Consider the following 25,146-nt stretch of genomic DNA (forward strand, 5'->3'; position numbering starts at 1 on the left):
CCCAGGGGTAGAGTGCCTAAAAAGCCTCAGTGGGAGGTTAGGTGGCATCAAGATGCCCTCAGAGAGCTTTCTAAACAAGGAGATCAGGCTTGAGTAAGCTATGCTTAGGGATGGACTGAGTTGATTCCAGCCCCTGTTCTGTGTACATTCATAGAAGTCCCAGAGGATGTCTGAAGACCACTGAGTGGCTGCCCTCAGGGAGGGTGATGATGCCTGGACCATCATGGGTGCCAGGGGCTGGCCACCGGTACCTTCTTGAACTTTCATGTCCCTTTTGCACCTTTTCCAAGAATGAATGGTTTCTGGAGGTTTGGTTGGAGATCATTCATTCCTTTCTCAAATGACAGCCTGAAGCTGTCATTCGGACTGACCATTTCTGGAGGGCCATCCCACTGCAGAAGGCCATCCTGCAGGAGGCAGGCCAAGCTAAGCCAGCATGCCAGCCAAGAGGGCTGCTGCACATTTTAGGAAACTGCACAGCAAGCAGGTTTAAAGACCCCTGAAAGTTGGACCCAGGGATATTTCAGCAAAGCAAGTAGAGACAGAACTGCATGGGAGAGCCCAAGAGGTTGTGGCCTCAGAGCACCGACTGCCCCAGCGGAAAGAAAATACCTGGGGCTCAAGACGTGGATGAGGGGCTGGGGATTTAGCTCAGCGGCAAAGCGCCTGCCTGGCAAGCGCAAGGTCGTGAGTTCGGTTCCCGGTACCAGAGAAAAACCAAAAAAAAAAAAAAAAAAAACTGGTGGATGACTCCAACTGGAAGCTGCTAGGGCCACCAAAGTGCTTAGGTGAAGGATCTCAAAGACACACTGAGAGCATCAGGAAAGCAGGCCTGCACGTGACTTCATCTCAACTGTCCATAACTGCAAAAGACTGAAAACACTACCACATCCACCAGGGAGACGAGCTGATGTACCACGGAATAGCCTCCAGGGACAACCACGTGGCTGCAGTCAGGGGAGAGGAGCTTCTCAGTGTGCGCCTGTGGCACTGTCTCCAGGATGTGCTGTTATGTGGGCAGGGCAGGGCAGAGGGAGGTGTGACCAGCGCGCTGCCTTCATCCAAGGAGTGGGGAAGGAACGTGCTCACAGGCTCACGCACACGCACACGCACACAGACGTACTCTCCCAAACTTGTCTATTGACTCATTTCATTTTTAATGTAAGGATCACCTTCGAATTTTTTTTAATGTTGCTTGGGGTTGTGGGGTACATAACAGAAAAGAAAAGCAGACTGGTTTGCTGAATACAGATTGTGTTATAGGTTAGATTTTGGAATTGGGGAACTATTTCACATAACTGTAAAACACAGTTAAATAAAAAAATTTTAAATCTCTAAAAATCCCAAACAAAATAATACAAATGAACACAACCACAAATTAAAGGCATTAACAGAAAGATCATTTCCAGTGACAACTTGTGTATCATTAAAAATTGCAAAGATAACTGCATCATCTTGTTCATGGTGACACTGGTTTTGTTCATCTGAAGTGATCTAATGATAGCCTGATTAATAGAAGAGAGACCAAATTAGTCATTACCTTAATGTCAGTCATTAGGAACCTAGATTTTTAAGCAAAGAAATATAAATGTAAAATCAAAGAAAAACTCAGTCATGCCAAATTTTGTTTCAGACTATCAATATAAACTCAAAAGGAGCCTAGCCTATTTTGTCATCCCACAGAACAAGGAAGATAGTGAAGACCCACAGATCCACATGGAAAGGGTGGGGAGACTGATGTGCAGTGGCCCATTGATGAAAAAGGGAAAACTGGGCTGTCTGAAAGAAGAGTATAGGGCCACAGATAAAGCTCAGTGGCATAGTGCCTGCCTGGCAAGTGCAAGGTCATGAGTTCAATTCCTGACACACACACAAAAAAAAAGCATATAAAGGATACAGAAGGAGCATCCCTAATCTAAAAATCTAAAATCACATATGCTCCGAAATCCAAGATTCCAAAGGCCGACGTGACATCACAAGTAGAAAATTCCACACCATGAAACTTTCCTGTAAAAAAAAATTTATGAAAAACATTGTATAAAATCACCTTCAGGCTATGTGTAAAAATATATATATGAAACACAAATGGAATACATGAACATAAATGTTAAGACTTGGGTCCCATTCCTAAAATACTTGACTATGTATATGCAGATATTCCCGAATCTGAAAAAAAAAAAAAAAAAATCCAAAGCACTTCTGGTTGCATACACTGTGTGGGTGACACCCATTCAGCCTCTAGTGGTCTGGAGCACCTTGCAGAACCAGAAAAGACAGAAGCAGTCAGGACACAAAGGACTGGGCAGTTCTTTGAACATGAATTGGCTCCTGGCAGCCAAAAATTTGGGGCCAATCTGAACAATAATTTTTGAACAATTTGAGCAACAAGATAAATATTGAATTATAAGCTAAAGGAAAACCATGAGTTCATACTGATACAAATAATTGAAAAAAAAATCATAAAGGGGAAAGAGAGACAAATCTTCGCTGCAGCTAAGGATCCATCCTCCAGGAGGTGGTACGTAACTCCCCTCTCGTGAATGTAGGCTGTCTACACTGACTTCCATGCAGGGAGCACAGCACAGCACAAAAAGCAGGAATGAAACAGTAACTCTACAGTGGAAAGGCCGGGTGAACATGACCTCAGCCAGATCAACATCAGCAAGAAGTCACACTGACGGTAAGCACCCTTGATGTGATGTAGTGATAGGGGCACTTTGCCTCTGTGGGCTTCCTCTCCAGACCCAAAACCTGTCTAATTAGGAGAAAAAGAATCCCAGCTAAGGGACAGTCAAAACTGCCATGGTCATCAAAACCCAAAGAAAGCCTAGAGATCTGTCCCAGCCAAGGGGCCCCAAAGAAGATGTCATGACTAAATGTAATACGGTATCCTGGATGGGATCCTAGGATAGAAAAGAGACACTGGGTAAGAATTAAATAAATACGAATAATACATGGGCCTTAGTGAATAATAATGTGTCGATATTGGCTCATTAACTGTGACAAACGCAGCACACTAATGTAAGGTATCAATAGAGAATGCCGTGTGAGCACATGGGAACTCCTTGAACTATTTTCAAAATGTTTCTGTAAATCCAAAACTACGTAGTACCTTGGTTTATGAATTTAATTCATTCCATGGTTCTGGGAAGGATGGTCAGGTTTGTGTTTGTGCAGGAAAGATGGCCGTGGTCATGTTCATCACCAGATGTAGAATTCACACACAGAAACAAAATTTTGCCAGATGCTTCTGTTTGGGAACCCAATTACTCACAAACAGAAGTGTTCAGGAACCAAAGTACCTCTGTATTCTGAAACAAAAGGCTTGATTACAAAGAACAATAATTGATGTAGACTCAAAACTTATCAAAAACATTTTTGATATCCCTGAGTTCAGAATTACACTGTTTATTTTAAACAGAGGGGGAAAAAAACTGGTTGCTCTTGAAAGAACCAATTCATTAATCTGAAAACTGATAAATGAATCCAAGTATTTATCTTACCCTACTCATAAACTGCACCCAGAGTATCTTAGTTTTACTTTTCTTGTTGCTGAGACAAAACACCCAATAAACACAAGTTAAAGGAGGAAGAAAGGTTTATTTCAGCTCAGTTTGTAGCGGTTTCAGTCCATAGTTGCCTGGCGTGAAGGCAGGGTGGCATGGCAGAGGGCCATCACAGAGGAAAAACAGTCCATCACAAAGCAGGGCAGCAGAAGACAGCAAAGCCTCAAATAGTGAAGCAGCAGCAGCCGCAATCCTGCCTTCTTTCTGTCCCTTTATATCCAACCAGGATATCTGCCTTTTGGGTGGTGCCCCTCATTCTCAGGGTGGGACTTGCCATTATCCACACCCAGTACTATGCTAAACCAATCAGTAGACTAACTTAGTAATTACACACCATTGATCCCAGCATCACTCTAGATCCAGCCACCTCTGAAAAGCCCCACCTATGACCACATGAGGCTTTGGGGGACCATCTAGACACAAACCATAACAACTTCCAGGCTAACTAACTGAAGCAGCATTCACAGTAGCTTGGACATGGAAGTCACTGATGTACTCACCAATACAGGAGTGGATAAAGATGCTGGGATTAAATTGTGCATTGCTGGGATTAAGGATGTGTCTACGAAGTCCACACAAATGTAGCCTGAACAGTCAAATGTGAGCTGAACAGTCACAACTCTACCTGCCAGTTATGGAGAATATGCAGAACTCAGGGATCCAAATGATACCATTTCTTCAGCAACGGAATTGCATGGGGATAAAAGAAGAATAGAGAGAACCAACCTGTAGATCAAAAAGGATTTAGGAGACAGGCCAGCCAGAGGTGAGGTATGCATCTTATTCAGCTCATGATTCAAATAAAATAACTGTAAACATGAGAAGACACCCCCCCCCAAAAAAAAATGAGAAGAGATTGTGGAAAGATGGGAAAATCTGAGCCATAATAGGGCATTTGATGATATGAGGAATTAAGAATTACTTTGTAGATGTGACTGCAGTACTGTATTTCTGCTTTTCATAAATGTCTTTGCCAGCTGGGTATGGTAGCACATGACTGTACTCCCAGCATTTGGGAGGCTGAGGCAGGACGATTGCCATGAGTTCAAGGCCGTCCTGGGCTACATAGTGAATTCAAGGCCAGCCTGCACTACATAGGGAGACCCTGTCTCAAAAAGACAAACAAAAAGTGTCTTTGTCTTTATAAAAGTATGCTGAACTCTTTTCTGGAAATGCAGTGGGGTGCCTGGAATTTGCTTCCTGGCACTCTATCAGGGTGGACTGGATCTGGAGGAACTGGCTAGTGACTGTTGATGCCGGCTGCAAAAACTGCTGTCTACCTTTGTATGCACACTGGACATTTTTCCGTAATTAAAGAGGCAGAAACATGCTCACTTCAGTTGCACACATACTAAAAAATGCAGAAATGAGCTTCTTTTAATTTGACTATTTTTGAGCAGTTTTAGTTTATAGAAAAAAATTAAGAGTTCAGGAAACCCCTATATATCCCCTCAACTTTTCCCTTTTACCCTTTCTTTAACAGCCCTGCATTAATGTGGTACCTTTAAGCTGATATTGACATATTATTAACCAAAGTCCACAGAGTATATGTTTGTGCAGCTCACTGTTTATGTAAAACAGTCTGTGGATTTTGAGAAATGTATGAGGACAATTTTCTACCACTGTATCAAGTAGAATAGTTCTACTGTCCTAAAAATCACTCTTCCATCATTTCTTCCCCTACTTCATGACCACTGATTCTTTGTTCAGTGGCCCTGAGGATCAAATCCAGGGCCTCCTGGATGCTAGGGAGTCTACCACTGAGCCACACCTCAGCCCCACTACTGATTTTGGGGGGGGGGGATGTTATTGGGGATTAACCCAGGGCCTTTGCACTGAGCTACATCTCTTGCACTTTTTTGTATTTTGAGACAGGGTCTTCCTAACTTGCCCATGCACCTGGCCTCAGCCTTCCAGAGTTCTGAGATTACAGTTCATCCTTTTTTTAAAATCATCTCCATACTTTTGCCTTTCCCAGAATGTCATGTACCTAGAACCACATAATATATAGCATTTTCAGATTGGCTTCTTTCACTCAGTAAGGTACAATTAGGATTCTTCAGTGTCTTTTTGTGCCTTGATAGCTCATTTCTTTATCACTGAATATTTGTGTGGATGTTCCGTTGTTTGTCTACTCATCTACCAAAGGACATCTTGTTTTCTTCCAAGTGTTCACGATTATGAAGAAAGTTTCTATAAATATCAGTGTACAGGTTTTTGTGTGGCTCTAAGTTTTCAGCTCATTTGGGTAAATACAAAAGAGCACAATCACTGGCTTGTACGGCAAGAATATGGAAATATGTTTAGTTTTATAAGAAACTGCCAAACTGTCTTCTGCAGTGAGTGTACCATTTGCCTTCCCACCAGCATTAAACGAGAATTCCTGTTGCTCTGCCTCCTCGGCAGCATTTGGTGTTTGGATTTCAGCCATTCTAATAGACGTAGAGTGGTTGTTTTAATTTGCAATTCCCTAATGACACATGATGTGGAGCTTCTTTTTATGTATTTGTCATGTCTATCTTCATTGGTGAGTTGCCTAGTCAGCTCATTTGCCTATTTTTAAATTCAATTTTTTTCTTATTTTCTTACTATTGAATTGGAGTTCTTTGATATTTTAAGGATTAATCCTGTCCCTGATACGTGCTTTGCAAAGACTGTGGCTTCTCCTTTCACTCTTCAGTGTATTTTACAGAGCCCAAACTTTTAATATAGCCCAACCTGCCATTTTTTCTTTTACAGATTATGCTTTTAGTGTTGTATTTAGACACTCAAGGTCACCTAGATTCTCTTACATTACAGGAGTTTTATAGTTTTGTGTTTTATTTTTAGGACTATGATCCATTTTGGGTTAATTTTTGTGAACGGTTTAAGGTTTGTGTCTAGATTCATTTTTTGTAGGTGGGTGTCCAATTGTTCCAGCCGTTTGTTGAAAAGACAATCCTTTCCCCCACAGAATTGCCTTTGCTCCTTTGTCAAAGATCAGTTGACCATTTTCATGTGGGTCTATTTCTGGGCTCGCTGTCTGCCATTGGTCTCTTTGTTCTTTACCAGCCCCTGCTGTCTTGATCATTGTTGGTCGACAGTAAGTCTTAAGACCAGGTTATCTCAGCTTTGACTTTGTCCTTCCCCATCTGTACTGTATCTGCCATTTTGGATTTTGTCTTTCCATATAAATTTTAAAATCAGGATTCACAAAGTAACTGGCTGGGATTGAAGTCTGCTTCTTAGAGGCTAATCCTAAATATGAGCTGCCCTCAAAGAGCAATAGACAGCTGATGAAAGGGTTAATATGAAAAAGCCAAAGCAGACACACCATGACAAAGTTGGAAGGGGATATTGTGCAAGGAGACCAGATTAAGAAAATATATTATCAGCCTGACAGGTGACATCAAAAATACCACATCTTTAAAGAACAAAATACTCTTTTTTAAAAGAACATTCAGAGAACAAATAAGAGTTCTGAAAATTAAAAATATTTTAGATGTGAAAATTGTGATAGACTGAAAGATAATATTGAAAAGAATCTTCCAGAGAATATATATAAAAGGGGAAAGATAATTAGAGGACTAGTCCAGAAGGTCCACTATGTGTAAACTAAGGATATGTCAAAGAGAAAATGAAAGAAGGGGAATGGTGAGGAAATAAGAAAACTTTCTAGAACTGAAGGACTGAGGTTTTCTGATGGGAAAGGGCCAGCGCAGACCCATAGAAGGTGAAGCTACTCACACTGAGCATTCAGTTTCAGGAAACTTGCAACAAAGACACTATCTCACAAGATTCTTCAGTAGGGGGAGCAGGTAGGAGAGGGGGGTCCCACACACAATATCCAAATATGAATGCTGTCAGATCCCTCAGCAGCAAACCTGAGAGCTGAAATAAAGGAAGCACAACCTTCAAAATTCTCAAGATCATTTCAGTTCTTAGCTGTTCTATCAATTTGAAAAAGGAGTATTAGAATTTCTTACTGTGTTTACAGAGTTGTCTCTCCTGTCAAATTCTGCTTTATTATATTGATGTTCTGTTATTAAGTGCATAAATGTGTGACTGTTATGTCCTTTTGAATTGCCTTTTATCACTACAAAATGTCTCTCTTCACTTCTGGTAATATTCTTGATGTCTACTTTTTAAATAACTTTATTGTGATATAATTCACATACCATAAAATTCAACCTTAAACTTTGTGAAAATAGGAATGCAGGAGATGAGAGGGAAGGAGGGGAAGGGGAAGTAAAAGAATCAAGATGTGATCTATTTAAGTAGCAATCCCCCTCAATGAATGTATTTTATTGTGTATCACAAGTATATACTAATAATAAGGGGGTAAGAAAAAATGAGAAAGGACAGACATTGTCTGGTTCCTGATCTTAGCTGGGAAAAGAATTATTCAGTTTTTCATTATTAAATGTGCTATTGACAGTATATTATTTTGCTACTAGATTAAGAAATTTCAAATTGAAAACAGCCCTTTCCATTGCTAGTTGGCTGCGGGTTTCTATCAGGAATGGATATGGAATTTTGTCAAATCCTTTTTCCATCTACTGAGATGACCATATGGTCTTTTTCTTCTTAGCTTGCTAATACAATAAATTACATAAATTGATTTTCAATGGTTATACTCAGTTTGAATTCCTGGCATAATTCCTCATATGTTCATGATGAATTTTCCTTTCAATAAATAGTTGTATTAAATTTGCTATAGAAATGCACAATTCAGTGGATTTTGGTTAAGTTTCAATAGTGCAGCCATTAGCACAATCTAATTTTAGAACATGATGACCCCAAAAAGAAAACCTCATGCCTTTTTGCAGTCATTCCCCAACCCTCCCACACTCACTCCCTGGCTATTATGAATAATGCTGCTATGAACTTTTGTATACAGGTTTTTGATATGCTTGGGTAATATGCTTGGAGTGCAATTTCTGGGTCATATGGTAGGTATATTAGTCAGCTTTCCTATCGCTAAGACCAAATACCTGACACCCACAATCCAAAGGAAGAAATGGTTTATACAGCTCATAGTACATAGTCAGCTGGCTCCAAGGCAGAAACATCATGGTGGAAGGGTATGGCACAGGAAAGGTGCTTAGTTCATGGTGGCCAGGAAACACAGCAGGGAAAGTCACCAGAGAGGAAGAGACCAGGAGCCATATACAATACCCAAAGTTGCGCCTCCATGACCCTCCCAGACACATCCAGAAATATATTTTTCTACTCCCCTAGGCAGCTCCCAAGCCAATTAAGCTGAAACAATTAAGTTTAACCACTACTTATACTAACATTTTGAAGAACTGCCAACTTTTTATTTTTGTAGTTGGACTATTTTGTCAATATAAGCACTCTACCCATGAGCTATCTTTTTCCCCTTATTTACTGAGAACTTCTCAGTGTCTTTGTATGGAATACAAAGTTAAGCATAGTTAAGTCTTCCTTTTTAGAGATTCTGTTTTTTAACTAGAATTTTGTTTCACTTACATTTAATAGAATGTCACTCAGTGTAGAATTACAACTTTATTTCTTTTCTGTTCATCTTCTCTTAGCTTTCTTCTTTTTTCCCTTTTTCTTCTTTGTTATGTGATGTTCTTAGAACTCCAGTTTGATTTACCTATTAATATTTAGCTGTACCTTTACTTTCTTTTAGTGGTGGCTCTGGTATTGTAGCATACATCTTTAATATTTTTCCTTATTATTCTTGTTGTTTTTTGTTTTTGAGATAGAGTCTTGCTATATAGTTCAGGCTGGCCTTGAACTTAGTATGTAGCTCAGTCTGGCCTCAAACCTGCCATGATCCTCCTGCCTCAGCCTCGTGAGTGCTAGGATTATAGACATGCACTGCCACACCTAGCAACATCTTTAGCTTTCCAGTCTACTTCATATTGTACATTCCATATACAATGTAAAAACCTAGAAACTATGTAGCTATATCAGCCTTATTTCTGCTTGCCTTTATACTAGAATCATCATAAGTATTACATCTAGATACTTATAAATCCCAAAACACTGATATTATTTTTGCTTCAGTTATATCTATTTTTTAAGTTAAGAGGGAAAACATTTTTTTGTAGTGCTTGGGATTGAACCCAGGGCCATACACATGCTTGGCATTCTGCCATTAAGCTACACTCCCAGGCCTTTTTATTTTTGAGACAGGGTCTTACTAAGTTGCCTAGGGTGGCCTCAAAGTTGTGGTCCTCCTGCATCAACCTGGGATTAGAGGTATGTATCACCATGTCCAGTCTGCCTTTTATATTCTACTCAGTTATTTCCCATTTATGATACACTTTGTATGTTCAACTTGAAGAACATCCCTTAGCATTTCTTAGAGTGTACACCTGTTGGCAACAGATAACTTTTTATTTATCTGAAAGTTGTTGGGTTTGCCTTCATTCTTTAAAGACACTGTCACCACATACCAAAAAAAAAAGTTCTTTCACATATTGAATAGGCCATCTTCTGGTGTGCTTAGTTTCTGATCTAAAGTCTGCAGCCATTCAAAGCATCATTTCTCTGTAAGCCATGTGTCATTTCTCTGGCTGCATTAAGATTTCTACCTTGTCTTTGGCTTTCAGCAAACTAACTATAATGTGCCTACCCAGGATTTTCTTTATATAGACCCTGTTTAGGATTCATTGAGCTTTCTGAATCGGTAAATGTATATCCTTCACCTAGCTGGAGAAATCTTTGGCCTTTCCCTCTCTGCCTCCCTCTTCTTCTCTTCTTTTCTAGACTATAGTTGGCCTTATGTTAAACCTCTTGATACTGCCCTGTAAATCAGTAAGACTTTTCACTTTTTAAAATGTTTTGTCTGTCTTCTTCAGATTAGGTAAGTTCACAGTGACTCTTAGCTCTGTCATAACTATTAAGCGCATCCACTGCAAGAAAGTAATGCAGACTTAATTTCGCTATTAAGCCCATCCAGTGCATTTTAAAAATTTCAGATACTGTATTTCTTAGTTCTTGACATTTCCATTTCTTCTTCCTTTGCTGAGATTTCCTATTTTTATTCATTGTATTTTCCTTCACCTAATTAAGCATTGTTACAATAGCTGCTCTGATGTACTTGTCTGATAATTCCAACATCTGGGTCACCTCTGGGTTTAAGTAAGTTTGAATTATATCCTGAACATTGTAAATGTTATGCTGTGACAACTCTAGATTGTTATATTCCCTAAATAAATGTTCATATTTTTCCTTTAGTTCATAATTAGTTTGATTAGACTCGAACTGCAAACTGTCTAGCCTACAGTGGCAACAGCTCCAATTTCCATTCAAGTGCTTTAACCTTATCTGCAAACTCTTGCCTATGCGTGCACACAGTTCAGACATCAGCCAGAGATCTGGGGAATACTTACACAGAGAACACAGAACTGCCTGTCTCTGCTGGGGTTCTCCCTCATTTTGGCAGCTATGGCCACCCTGGGCTCTGTCCTCTGACTTTCCAACTGGAAAGGCAGGGTTTGTTGTTTTTTTTTTATAAGAGCTGCAGGTGACTTGTACCACATTATGTCCATGGCCCAAAGCTTACAATTTCCAACTTCCCTCTAAAATCCACCTGTCTTTGGTCAGTCTCAAAAACATTCAGAGAAGTGCCTGGTGTGATGGCACACGCCTGTAATCAGGAGGCTGAGGCAGGAGGATCGCTGTGAGTTCAAGGACATCCTGAGCTACATATAGTGAGTTCAACGCCAGCCTGAACTGCATAGTGAAACCCTGTCTCAAAAGAAAAAAAAATTTAAAAAGTAAAGACTCCAAAATATTCAAACAGGTACTTTTGTTTGGGTTCTGGGGTGAGAACTGTACTTCCTTCAAATTATTTAGGCTGTTACCTGCGGAGTTATTAGTCTTTTTTTATACCCTGCCATGTTAACAATTAAGTGTGTGGATAAAGCCACTTTCAAATAGGCAGTAGAGATTGTTAAACAAATGCATAGATGGAGTCTGGGATTCAGAATATTCAACAAAAGCAAGAATCAAAGGAATTCTGAGGATGAAAGTAACGCAGAAAACAGGCCTAGAAAGCCGAGTCCCAACTGTTCGGTGCAAATCAGAAGTCCTCAGGAGAGATTTCTTCAAAAAGACAAACTTTAAATACTTAATGGGTTTGAAGATTCTAAAAGAGATTTACATAATTAGGGAAGTGTTTGGATTTGAATTATTGCTAAGTACACTGAAAATTAAACCAATAAAAAAAATTATTTTGCTCCAGAGGAAAAATGTACAGGAAGACAAAGTAATCACAGTAAACCATGTGTTTAACTATGAATAGATATTACATAGTCATGATATAAATCCTGAATGCTGATCTAGTTAAAATTTTGATTAACTATATCTAGAGGATGGTGGTACTAGAAAAATAGGGGGGAGATAAAGAAAAAGAGCTAAACTAGTGGGTGAGAAACCTGAGAGGGTCTTTGACCTTCCATGGGACATTTGGCAATGTCTGGGAACATTCTTGGCTGTCATTCTTGAGCCGGCTACAGGGTATTGGTGCATCTAAATTCTCCACTGGAAGGACTTCCTGTCCTGGGGTCATTCTAATGGGGTCTCCATCATGTATTTCTAAGGTCTCAGGTGGGAGTGCAGGGGCAGGTGCGGGCATCTAGTGGGTAGAATTCAGGGACAGTGCACACCCACAGCAAAGAATTGGTCCAACAGCACAGTAGGGCCACTGTTGAGAAACCCTAAGCTAAGTCATCATTTACCATACTGGTTTGTCAGTGGATGATATGTCAACAGTAGATATCTGAAGATGAAATAATAGAGAACGAATCAGCTAAAGACTTTGGGGGTGAGAAGTAGGGCACTGTTGTGCCAATTCTTGTGGAACTGTGTCTTTAGAATGTATGCATGCTTAATTTTGGTATTTTGAACAATTCGAATGGCGAGAGACAGGCGTGGTGGTGCATGCTTATAATCCCAGCACTCAGGAGGCTGAGACAGGAGGATCTCTGTCAGTTTGAGGCCATCCTGGGCTACACAATGAATTGAAGGCCAGCCTGGACTGCATTGTGAGATTCTGTCTCAAAAAAAAAAAAGAGAGAGAGAGGGTTTCCATTCTTCACAGACATTCCCCAAATAGTGGCTGGGTGACAGGTGGCTTAGGATTTTGTCATCGACCTGGACGCGGCGGTGATTGACTCCCTCCATGAGTTTCTTCATGCCCCTGTGTAAGGACAGTTGCATGGAAAGACATGTCACACTTCTGTGTAGCTAACTGGATCTGTGGTTTGTGAATAATCTTTCTAGGAATGGTAACCCCAAGGGGCCGGCCACAGTGGTTGTCTGAGCCTTCTGTGGATGCAGCAAGTGATCAATGTGTGCACACCTCCCCTACTACCCTCCAGCAGCAACACGCCAAAATTGCTACTACCCTCCAGCAGCAACACGCCAAAATTGCAGGTGCAGGTTTTTTCAGGGGCTTTCAAGCCCCATGGAAGTTCAAGATGCCAATCTGAGCAGATGAGGAAGCAGCAAGCCTTCCACCTACTCTGAAGTTTCTGTCAGCACATAAGCAATCCATGGCATCTGTTATCAGGACTGTCCCTGGTGCCAAAGATCCAGTGTAGCTTAAACTGATTTTAGGTTTATAAGCTGGGATATTCTAGCTTTTGCTCTTCTGTCCTTGCTGTAGAGGGAAGGAGAACACAACTGATTTTCCCCTGCTGCTTTGGATCTGGGCTTGTCAGTTAACCCCAACTTAACTGTACTGCAGGCACCATGTACCTCTGCCCTGCTCTTCTCCTGAGAGTGTATTTCCAGGCACTGTGGCACATGCCAGTTGGCATCATGTGCCTCATTAAAGTGCTCACCTGCATCCCAGGCACTGATCTATGAAAGTGCAAAGCCACGCAGTCTGCAGCTCTGACCTTGGGATACTCTTCACTGTGGGTGAAGGACTCCATGTGAAGTTTATTCACTTTGCAAAGCTCAGCAGGGGAGGAAGGGCTTTAGAAGAGCATTGCTGAAGGGACAATGGGAGGGAAAAACAAAGAGCATGAGGAGCCCTAAGGACCCAAGACCTCTATGCTGGGCACTGCTACTCCATGTGCCCATGCAGCTTGAGAAGTCCATCTAGCTGTCCATGAAAGGGACTGCCCCTCATCTTCCCCTGGCAAGGGAAGACAGCTGGAATGCAGACGATATACTCTATATACCCAGACCAGGGGGGCTTAAATAACCTATCAGTTTGCTGTGGCATAGCTCATCCAAGGCAAAGGTGATCCCAGCAAAGGAGACAGGGACACAGACACTGCCTGGTGCCTTGTCCTGGAGAGCACCCTGCAGAGGGGTTTGCTCTGTCCTGTGATGGAGAAGGGAGGAAAGGGAAGCAGGATTAGTGGCCTGCAGGCAAGGATGAGGGTGGCCTAGAAGGACAGCTCCGGAGGAAGACAATCTCTTCTCAGACTCACATTCATATGTCCAGCGAGGGCCCACTGAGTAAGAATGGCTTCTGATAGAACATCTGTGATGGAAGGGAGACCCACACGGCTCCTTACTGCAAGGCCTGATCCTTTCCAGAGGTCCTACCAACATTTTCCAGTGGCAGTGTTCCCACTTGCCGTCGAATTCCCAACTCACAATACCCTCACCCTAAGGAGGCGCTAAGGGCTCCCTGAGGAGCTGTGGCTTGGCAGAGTTGCATTTGCCATCTGCAGACCTGGTAGACAGCAGACCCAGTCTGCTCCCTGCCAGCTTCCCTTTGTCCAACACCAGTCACTCCTAGGTCATGCCCCTTTCTACCCCACCTCAGGGCTGGGGTCTTATATATGACTGAGAAGATGAGGGGCAACAGGGCGCCGGCTCTTAAAGGCCCCCATGGAGGGGCTGTGGCTGGGCTGCAGGGTAAGGAGGCACAGCTCTGTCTTGTCACTGGAGTTCTGTCTTAGTCCGCTCAGAGTGCTGCAATGGAATTCCACAGGCCCAGGCTGCGAGCATTTCTTCCCCTGTTCTGGGGGCTGTGAGGTCCATAACAAGGCATGGGCCCATGTCCTGGTAGGCAGATGGCTATGTCCTCACATGGGGGCTGGCACAGGACAACAATCGATTCACAAGTCACCCCATGACCTAATTACCCCCAGAAGTCCACACTCACTTCCAGGAGGGCCTTCACAGAAAGGACCTGACCTCAGCCCACTGCAGGTTCCCAGCTGCAAGGTGTAGTATGAGATGGGCTGAGCCTGAGCTGAGAAACAGGGCAGCAGGGCTTCGGGGAGAATGGTCTGCGCTAGAAGAAAGCAGTACAGACCCAAGGGCTAAACAATATGCATGGGTCTTGGGGCCATCTTTGGCCCTTAGCTAACAACCAGTGTCCCTGTGCTGGATCCTAGGGGAGGGTGGGGAGGCAGAGGCACAAGAAGACAGGTCTCTGGCCCCTCCAGGGTCTGCCCACGGTAGGGAGAGCTGGAGATACGTCAACCATGTGCACACCACGGTGTTGTGAGGAGGTGGGCCACGACAGCAGATGAAAAAGCACTGTGGTGAAGGCTGCAGAGGTAGCAAAGCCTTCAGGGTGCAGGCTGGCAAGGCTGGGGAGGGCACAGGTGAACGCTTGCACTGGAGGGGCTGTCACAGTTGTACAGCTGAAGGTCTGAGATCCAGGGAACAGGCTGTGAGAGCCTGCCCAGGCTTCTTCCAGATGGGCTGCCGTGATCCTTGGCATACCTGGCTTATGGAAGCCTCGCCCAGAACTCTGCCCCTCCTCACAGCATCCTCGCTGTGTCTCTGTGCACAACCGCACCTCCCCTTTGTACAGGAACACCAGCCACGCTGGGCAAGAGCCCACTCTGATGACCTCAGTGACGTGTACCTCAGTGACAAAGGTCACACTCTGTGCTAGGACATCAGCAGATGGGCCCAAAAGGGACAGAACTCGGTCCATCACAGGCGTGCCAAGGCACAGAGAGTGGATGTGCTGGTAGCTCAGTGCAAGGCAGAAGAAAGCAGGCTATAGCAGTAGTACCAGTAATTGGAGAGGGGGATCAGAGTTCCTATCCAGAAAGATCCATGTGGGCAGTGGGTCAGGGTGGATTCTCTGCACTTGGCTGGCATGGACAGGGCAGGTGGCTGGTAGGCTCCACTCACTGCCCAAGGTCAGAGCTAGACAGCCTGTTAGAGCAACCAGGTTCTCCACGGGCAGCTTCCTGTCTCCGGGTTAGTTTGATGGGGCCCTTCCAGCATGCTCATGGTGTGGCCATGCAGCGAAATCTGAAGCCAGCCCTGGAGGAGTACGAAACAGACACACACTGAGGCATTACTCCTGGTCCCAATTTGCAGAGCCTCTGAGCCTCAGCTGATTTAGGAGACCCCGTGTCTTAGTACCTTGAGAGCTTTCCATCAGTCTGACAAAATACCTGAGACAAACTTACAGGAAGAAAGGTTTATTCTGGTTCACAGTTTCAGGCACAAGAGAGCACAGCTGCTCACTTCATGCTGGCCAGAAAGGGGCAAGGGGTGGAGGGAAAGCTGGTGGGCTCTCCCCCTTTTTCCACTTTTGTTCTGTCTGGGCCCCAGTCTATTGGATGGTGCCACCCACATTAAGGGTGGGTCCCACATGCCAGTAACCCCTGGAAACATGCTCCCCAACACACCAAAAAGTGTCTTGCTAATTTGCTGGGCACTTCTCAATCCAGCTGACAATCAAGATTAACCATCACAAGCACACTGCAGGCAGATTACAAATGCGTGTCACCGGAACTGCATGCTTCGTGCTGGAACTGCCTTTGTGCGACTTGGGCCACTTTGCTAGCTTGTACCAACCAATTCTGGGGGCAGTCAGGGGCTCCCCAGGCCTCATAGCCATGCCTGTGCAATAAGCACACATCTGTGGTTAGCTGGAACTCACAGAATGGTGACAAACGGTCAGCTGCCTCATCCTTCTCAGAGACCAGCATCAGGCCCCTTGCATTTGCTCCCACTTCCTTTGCAGGGGCCAACTGTGGGCACAAGGTCAACATTTTGTATGATTCCAGCTCTGGCCAGGAAGGGGCTGAACCCTGGAAACTAAGTACATGGCCAAACTCACTCACCTACAGGTTCCCAAGAAAATCAGAATCAATTTCACAAATGTAACCTGGACCGATTTTGAGACCAGCAGTATGGAGAGTTCATTTTGTCCCTTTTGAAAATTCTAAAAGATGGCATCAAAGGCGATGATAGCAATTTTCTGTCATAGCAGTGGCTAGCATAAGTCCACTCTCCCTGCAGGGAAGGGCCATCAGGGCACAGGAAGATTGGGTGGATCCCATGCATCTAGCAGCACTTGTGCCTGGCTAAGATTTAGGGTGGGGGGCTGCAGGGCTCCCCACTATCAGTACTATATGGGAGTGGAAAACTGAAACACTGGACTTCTTGTGTAACAGTCTCCAACCTTCAGTCTTGACAACTAAGTTAACATGGGTTAAAGCACTGTTTGGGTAGATTTGGCCCTTGCCAACCTGAGATTTACCCCTCCACTTCCTGAGCCTCAGACAGAGGACACCCCACAGATGGGTGGCAGATGGAAGGTGATAGTGCTTCCCCTGCAGGAACCTGCCCAACACCTGGCATTCGGCTTCCATCCTGAGCAAGGCAGCTGGTCACAACCCAACACCAGGCATGACCAACCCTAGGAATGTGGTGGATGGGCAGCTGGAGGCTCTCTGCTACCAGCTGATTTGCCAGGGGCTCTCCTCTCAAAGACCTTGGATGCTGGCCTCTGGTGCCTGAGCCCAGGCAAGGAGCGCCTTCCTAATAGGTGCCTCCCACACCTGCAGTGGTACCTGACTCATAGAAGCACCGGTGAGAAATGAGAATAGGCTTGTGCTGCCTTCCCTAGATCCAGGGGAGGCCGTGCATGGTTCCTATACCTCACCTTGGTATACTTCATGCCTCCTCCCAGGCTCTTCTGTACCACTATCCCTAGCACAGACTCCATCCCCACCCCTAGCTAGCTGCCCTTTCTACTTCCACTCCAGAAGCAGAGTGATCCATGGTCCAAAAACATGAATCAGATCATGCCCCTCCCCGGCCCAAGCCTAACTCTTCCCCCTGGTATTCAAGCCATTTGAATCCCACTGCTCTCTCTGCTGCCCTTCCCTGGCTGGCTCTGCTCTGGCCACCAGGTCCTCCTGCTGTTCTGCAGTCGTATCAGACTCCTCCTCGATGGATCTGATGGAATTACCTCCCCGTCATTCCTCACGAAGCCTTGCCTGACCCTTCGCATGGTACCCAGCCCCTCTCCTGCAGTCTGTGTTTTCAGGTGGTGCTCCGCACACGTGACATTACAATGTGCTCACTTACTTGGGGTCAGGTGGCTTCCCCATGAGAACGCAAGCTCTGGATGGCAGGGACAGACTGTGTGTTGACATCGCAACTGCACCTCCCAGCTTTCAGTGGGCACTCAGAACAAAAGCACTGGGAAGACGCAAACAGAACAGTGAGTTCCTGAGTGCCAGTCACTGTTCTGGTGTGAAGACAATGGAGGAGAGAGAGGGTGGACAGAGCGGCCACAGCCTGTAGCCTATACTCCATCTGTCTCTGAGCTAACACAGCCTGAGCATTAAGTGTGGCCAAGTTGGGCTGGTTGCTCACACCCCTTGTGAGCTCCCCACTACTCTCCTCCACCCGGCCCTTTTCACTTCCTAAGTCAACCTGGTTTGCCAGCTAAGTCAAAACCAAGTTAAACCTGGTTTGACTTGCCAAGCAAGTCAGAAAAAGAGCTGCCAGAGTCACTGCAAACACCATGCTGTCCTCACCTCCATGGTCCCTCTCGAGGGTTATAGGTGCTCCTGGGACAGGCCACTCAGTGCAGAAACCATACCAGCTAGGGTGAACCAGAGGAGCTGCTCCTCCAAGTGGGCAGATGACAAAGCAGCAGCCATGGCAACTGCCTCCCCGCTGTGGGGAGCCAGCTGCCTCAGGCCTCTCATCCAGGTCTGGATACTCAGGGTGTTAGATTTGTAACAATTCGCCACGTAGTGCACTTGGGCCGTGATGACTCTTCTGTCTGAGGTACACGTTGTTTAAAATTTTAAAGAATGCACGGCAGAAGAGGGAAACACAGCGACGTGGTGGCTGGCAGCTGCCAAGGGACAGGTTTCAGCGTGAGCGCAGGCACTGGGCTTGAACTTTGCTGTGCACTGGGTTCGCTCGCCACACCCCCAGCTACAGGCAACCTGTGGTGGGCCTGGCAGCAGAGCTACGGGACAGTGCCAGGCTCACTGTCGGGGTACAGCAAGCTGGGCATTTCCACGGCAATGTTTGAAAACTGCAGCTGGGTCATGTACATGGTAGGCAAGGCAGGGGTGGCAGTCCCGGCAGCTGCAAGTTTCCTTGAGTAGCAGACACAGAAGGGAGGCGCTGCACTTTGCTTGATGTGGAGGACTGAGGCCTGGGGGCTTGAGCCCAGTGCCCCGTGCTGTGGGTGTCCCGGAGTCTGTCGTGGCTTCCACCCCCCAGGGGATGTGATGGGAAGGCACAACTAGCATGGGGGAGGGAACGGCTCAGAAAGGGCCTAGAGCTCCTGAACAGTGGTACAGTGCCCAGATGGAGGCAGCACCACGGTCCAAGCATGTGATCCCCTATCCTAGGAGCTCTAGGAAATTTTCCCTCCTCCCCCTGGGACAAGGCAGGGCCCCTCCCTCTTAGCATCTTGTTGAGCCAAGCTTTTATGCCAGTGATGGTGAACCTTTTAGAGCGGTCAATGACAGCAAAGAGCCCACTGCGGCCCATGTGCCACTGTTCCTGCCATCTCATCTCAGGCCTACAGATAGAGAAAAGATAGAGAGCTTCCAGAGGAAACTGGCCGTGTCCATATGATATGTGGTCCCAAAATGCTTAAGAAGCAATTAAGCGCCATGTTTTCTCTTCACTGCAAAAATGGGAAGCTGCTGCTCAGCCCCGACCCTGGAAAATCACTTGGGTGGCTACACAGAGCCACTGGCTGTGATAACTGCTCCAGGCCCACAAGAGTGAGCACTGAGAGTACTCAGGTTAAGTCCTGTCCGGCAGCTGCAGAGTGCTGGCTGGGCAAGGGCCGAGGGCAGATGGAGGTGCTGGCCGCAGGGGGCAGGACTCCCTGGGCACAGCTAAGTGACCTCTCCAGCCACAGCTGCATTCATTCTGGTTTTCTCAAGTGCACCTTTGCTTCTTTTGTCTCCTGAGGTTTTCCTCCCACTCCCTGTGCTGGCCCCTGGCCTCAAAGGACCACTTGTCCCCTCAGGCTGCCTGCTGCACTGCCACTTCTTCCTGCTAACCTAGCCACTGACCTGTTCTCGTCTTCCTGCAGGTTAACAATGAGAATGTTGTCAAAGTCGGCCACAGGCAGGTGGTGAACATGATCCGCCAAGGAGGGAATCACCTCGTCCTTAAGGTCGTCACGGTGACCAGGAACTTGGACCCTGACGACACCGCGAGGAAGAAAGGTGCGTGGCCCCCAAGACTCCCTCCAAGGGGCACGGGTAGGGCCCGCTGCAGGGTAGATGGCGCCTTCTCTTTAGCTAAAACCCAGACATGGCTTGGGGCTAGAATTGGCCACCGCAAACATGACAATGACCCAGAGCCGTGCTCCCCGCCAAGCGCAGGCCCTGTTGGTAAGGAGTAGTGAAGAATCACAGCCGTCCTTTTAGCCACGAAGAGCAGCTGTGTAGTGGCACCAAGGACAGCAAATCCTGTGACGGCAGGTCAGCTAGGCTTGGAAGAAGATGCACAGAGCAACGCAGCCAGGGCACAGCACGGGAAGAGGGCCTGGAGGAGGGCGCTGGAGACAGACAGGCCAGGGCTGTCTCGCCCTGGAGAACTCGGGCTCCACCTCAGGAAGGCAGTCCCCAGCTTCGCCTAAAACCCAGCGTGAGCAAAGAGCCTTTGTACCTGTGACGGGGTGGGGGCAGGGCCCTTACCCAGCCTGGCAATGGCATCTAAGAGCTGAGGGCTCGCAGACTGCAAGAGCTATCTGTGGCCCATCAGCCATGCCCCGTTAGTCACCAAAAGACTCCATGTAGACAAGCCGGACAGGCCTCCCTCTCTCCCTCCCTCGGCCGAGTGCCCACCTTAGCCTATCCTAAGCAAACCCACATGGCCCCAACAGATCCAGCCCACAGAACCTCCCTGCCACATGACTCACCCACAGGCCACAGAGTGATGCCTGTCTTCCTACCTGCCAGCCTTCCCCACAAAACTGTAGGCAAGAGGGCCACCGCGCCTAGCCCCATTATTCCCGTGTCCGGAAACGTGGGAAGTATGTGCACAGCATGGGGCCTTGCCACCGTTCTCATTCCTGTCTCTGTTTGTCCATCAAGCTCCCCCACCTCCGAAGCGGGCGCCGACCACGGCCCTCACCCTGCGCTCCAAGTCCATGACCGCAGAGCTAGAGGAGCTCGGTAAGAGCCACCATCCCCCTACCCAGCTCATGCTGCCCCCTGTGAAGCCCCAGCCCATGCATGGCCCCTTGCTGGCTTGCTTGTCTCCTTCAGTGATAGTGTGCCCTCTCCCTGCCCTGCATGGCTGGGCAGTTCCACATTCGGCATCACCCTCGGGAACCTGTGGGTGTCTTTACTCTTTCCTGTTTGTCTAACATTGTTTTGTTTTGAATTTTTGGGCCTCTCACTAGTGGACAAAGGTAAGCGGAATCTCAGCAGCAGCTACCCTGCTGTCTAGGGCACCCCTACTGACTGCTGCCTTGGCCCAGCCTTGGAGGCCTGTGCAAGGTGCTCCCTGATGCAGCTAGGCATGGCTCAGACCTTAAGGGGTCTTGGCATAGATGGCACTGGCATCGGCACACCAGATTTAGGGAGCACCCAGCACCTTAAGAGGTCTGCAAGAAAGAGAGACTCCCAACCATTTGTCCCTGTCCTGTAGACTGGGTAAGGGTGACTATTAGCCATATGCACCATGGTAACCATTAAAAGGGGAACGTTGGAGCTGATCTCCCAGATGCTGCTAAATGCCATAAGGCGAGTCTCCAGGGAGTCCAGGGACACTTCTGGGAAGAGTAGCTCTGAACCTCAGGATGGTGAGGGAGTAGAAATGCTTGTCTCACCGACAGCAGGAACAGGGCTGGTGAGGGCAAGTCATGTGGGCACAGAAGCAAATCTGAGCTCCTGGCCCAGCAGGCTGAAAGTTGAGTGCCTCTCTTTGACATCTTGCCTAGATATCCCTCTCAACTGATGCCAGCCTTCCACTGGAGACCTTTAGGTCCTGCCCACAAAAAATGTCAAACACAGAGGGAGCCTTCCTCTTTGCTCTCCCATGGGAGGGGTCTAGCAAACCACGACCATCCTTCTGGGCCGAGAATACTGAGGTTGGCCAGGCCATCCCAACTGCACTGTGGGGCTCAGCACACAGCTTCGGTTCTTTAGAAAAGGGCAGCTGTGCCCCAGCTTTCTCCTTTGTCTCATATGTCACCATGTTCACCATATTATCCTTTCAAACACAGTCCACTGGGGAGACCACAACAGCACCGACATGAGCCACACCTGATGGGCAAGGAAAGTAGGAATGCTGACAGCAAGTCCAGGGGTGATTTCCCAGGGGTCACTGTGGGACCCCCAAGGTGACAGCAAGCAGCTCATCTTTAAGGGGCACCACTGAAGGGTGTCCTGAGACCTCAGGGCTATGCAGGGGCTCAGGTGTCGTGAAAGCTAGCCCACCATGGGTGGACTTGTATTCACATTTGTCTTTCTGAAGCTCACATCCCACTTCTCAGGACATTGGCGGGGACAAGGGGTGTGACTCAAGAAGGAAAGTGCCTTTCCACCTCTAGGAAGGGGGTTCACAAGCAGGGCAAGTGGAAAGAGACAACCCAGGTCCAGGTCTGGGAAAGCTGCACCTGCAGCTCTACAGTGCCCCCTGTCCCCCAGTGCTGGGTCCCAGCCTGTTTCCCATGGCCACCCTCAGCTGGGCAAGGCCCCAAGTGTAGGCTGCAGGCTGCTGTCCAGTGGCTCACAGCACTTCCCTTTCTGTTTGCAAGCTGCAGTCCGGAAGAAGAAGGGTAAGGGAAGCCCAAGTGTCTGTCTCCAGTCCTCCTGCGCGTCACACCCCAGTAGAAGCGAAATCCCTCTTGTGACCGTCAAGTGAAGTCTAGAATGTACCATGAACGTTGTGTCTTCTCCCTGTTTTGGGGTCTTGCCTAAGAGCCCCAGCCCTAGAACATGTCCCATTTTGGTCTGTTCGGTCTGTTTGACTTCTGTCTGTGACTCTCCTGACGTGTCCAGTATTTTCCCATGAGCTGTGTCCATGTCAACATGACTATGAAGCTACTGCAAGCCCTTGGTGGTCACAGCTGGACCTTCCATGGCTAGGCAGAGGCCTTGGCACTCCCAAGGAGGCTGACCAGAGACTAGGCCACACGGGCTGCAAGACAGGGGTATAGGCACAGGAGCCCCTGGCTGCTCCTGACCCAGCATTCCCTTTGCAGTAACCAAACACTGCCCCTTTCAACATATTGAAAGTTTCCCTTGTGCTGGTGGCAGAGGGAGCTAGGGTCTTCTGACCCACCATGCTGTGAGATGGGAAGGCAGCAATGGTGTGACAGTGAGCAGCCATGACACAAGGCCCACATGTACCCTGAGAATAGAGCTCTTTCCTTCTGCAGCAGTAGCCACATCTTGGATGTTTCTCACCTGGCTGCTGGAGATAGTTTCGAAAGCACTTTCCATTGTACTGAATGAGACCTTCTTCGGAACAATGACAAGCAGCACTCTCAATTCAAAACCATTTTTTCTTTGGTTTTTTGGGCTGCAGGCACCATCCTAAGGCATGCCGTAGACAGAGCAGTGACCAGAAGGTCGCTGAAGTGAGGGGGGTTGTCGGTACTGGAGACCAACAGGGCCAATATCAGGGAAGGTCAGGGCTCCCTAAAGCAGGTGGCAGAGCCTCTGTGGCCTCCCCTCTCCTCTTTGACTCCTCAGTGCTAACAGTCTTCCTGCAGCAACCTAGGCCTTCATACCATACCAGGCTGTCCAGGATGCTCGCAGCGGGCTTTCTAGGGTCTTCTCTGTATCGAGCACAAGGTGGATGCCCAGATATAGGACATGCTTTTTTCTGAGCGTCCTGGGGATATTCTTCTATATGACCCCTTGCCCTGCTGAAGGAAGAACAGCACCGTGGGCTCCTAGGGACCCAGGTATCACACAACTGGCTAGAACAGACCACCATCAAGAAGGATTCGGGAGCCAGGGCAGCAAAGCCTCAGTGGGTAACTCCTGTGGACTGTGCTGGAGGATCCACAGGACAGAAGTCAAGGTCTGCACAACCACCCTCACTGAGGACGGGCAACCGTCCTGGACAGTGGAAATCCACTTTGTTTGAACATCAGAGAAAACTACCTGCAGATTAAATGTCCCCCTACCCCAGTCTAGAACAGGAAGTGAGGGTGAGGGCAAGAAGATCCCAAAGGGCCCAGCAGCTAAGGCCCAGCCCTGTTCTGTGGGGGACCTAGCTGAGGCCAAGAGAACTGAGGAACACCCACAGCCTTGGAGTGTTGTGTGGGCCCCAACGCCACGGCCCCTGCCAGCTTGAAGCCTCAGCTCCCCTCTGTGCACTGGGGACCATGACCCACAGCAAGTGCACAGGGAAGGCTCCACCTCTTTGTGAGGACCAGCCTGACCTACTATGTCCTGTCACCTCATGTCCTGCCCCACACCTTGACCACAGACTTCCAGCCTCCAAAACTGAGAGGATAAATGTCTGTCCTTTTGAGTCATCTTGTTTGTGGCTTGTTTCTGCAGTGTTAAGAGGTTCCTGCAAAAGTGAAGCAGCCTCAAATCCCAGCTCTCCCCAACAAGGCATGGTGCCTCGCTTGCTAATCCTGATTTTCACAGGGAACCTTCCCTAGTTCCCAGATATCTTGCTGCACACAGGCAAACACGACTGCCACCTGAGCCCTGCACACATAACCACCGAGGGCGGCTCTGGTGGAAGCAGAAGTAGAGCTGGCACGGGGAGGGGAAGTAGTTGTGAAGGGAACCATGACTTCCACCCTACTAGGCACCTCTGGCTGTACCCACAGACCCCATTCCTGGGAAGGCGTGTGGCTCTTTGGAGCCTGCAGGTCCTCCAGGGCCCAGACCACCTCTCCAGCTCCTTCACTGTCTCTTGGGAGAGCAGACCAAAGGCAGCTTGTCTGGCCCTATGGTGTTCTGTTTCTCCTAGAAGCAGTGCCACAGGGGAAGCCTGCACTGTGCTCGCACCCTGAGCTGGTTGTGGGGTGCTGCCCTGCATGGGGAGCACACCAGTGATTCATGTGCCCCTGAGGGGACAGAGCAGTAGCCGCCTTGCACACAGCCATGGGACACAAGTTAGAGTCACCTTGGTGGGGCTCCCCTGATCCACCTGGGGAATCAGGAAGTTTGGCCAGCAGGTCCACCCTCAGGGCCACGGGAGCCTGTGGTTCCCTGCCTCCCTCCTTGCCGTGGTGGTTAGGGTTGCTTCCCCCTAGAATTTGGAGACTCTGTCCCACAAAGCCTACAATATCTGGCTCGATGAACACAAAACAGCAGCACGTTGTCTCCAACCTGGGGGCGCTGTACTCCCTCTGGCAATTCATGAAGTTCACCTGAGGCCTGGGGACCTGGCTGGGAGACCTGGTGAGAAGCAGGGCAGGCGGTGC

General features: G+C 47.5%; 1 protein-coding gene across 3 annotated transcripts in view; it reads left to right on the plus strand.

The window, feature by feature from the left end:
- Shank2 (SH3 and multiple ankyrin repeat domains 2) overlaps nt 1-25,146 on the plus strand; it is a 522,268-nt gene that overhangs the window by 471,658 nt on the left and 25,464 nt on the right. For all 3 annotated transcript variants that reach the window (XM_013514155.1, XM_013514157.1, XM_013514156.1), the window contains 2 exons: nt 19,828-19,963; nt 20,837-20,917. In XM_013514155.1, coding sequence (XP_013369609.1) covers nt 19,828-19,963; nt 20,837-20,917 — 217 coding nt within the window. The remainder of the gene's footprint in view (nt 1-19,827; nt 19,964-20,836; nt 20,918-25,146) is intronic.

Source organism: Chinchilla lanigera, unplaced genomic scaffold, assembly GCF_000276665.1.
Source record: "Chinchilla lanigera isolate Chin_1 unplaced genomic scaffold, ChiLan1.0 scaffold00021, whole genome shotgun sequence".
In the NCBI taxonomy this organism is placed as follows: Eukaryota; Metazoa; Chordata; class Mammalia; order Rodentia; family Chinchillidae; genus Chinchilla; species Chinchilla lanigera.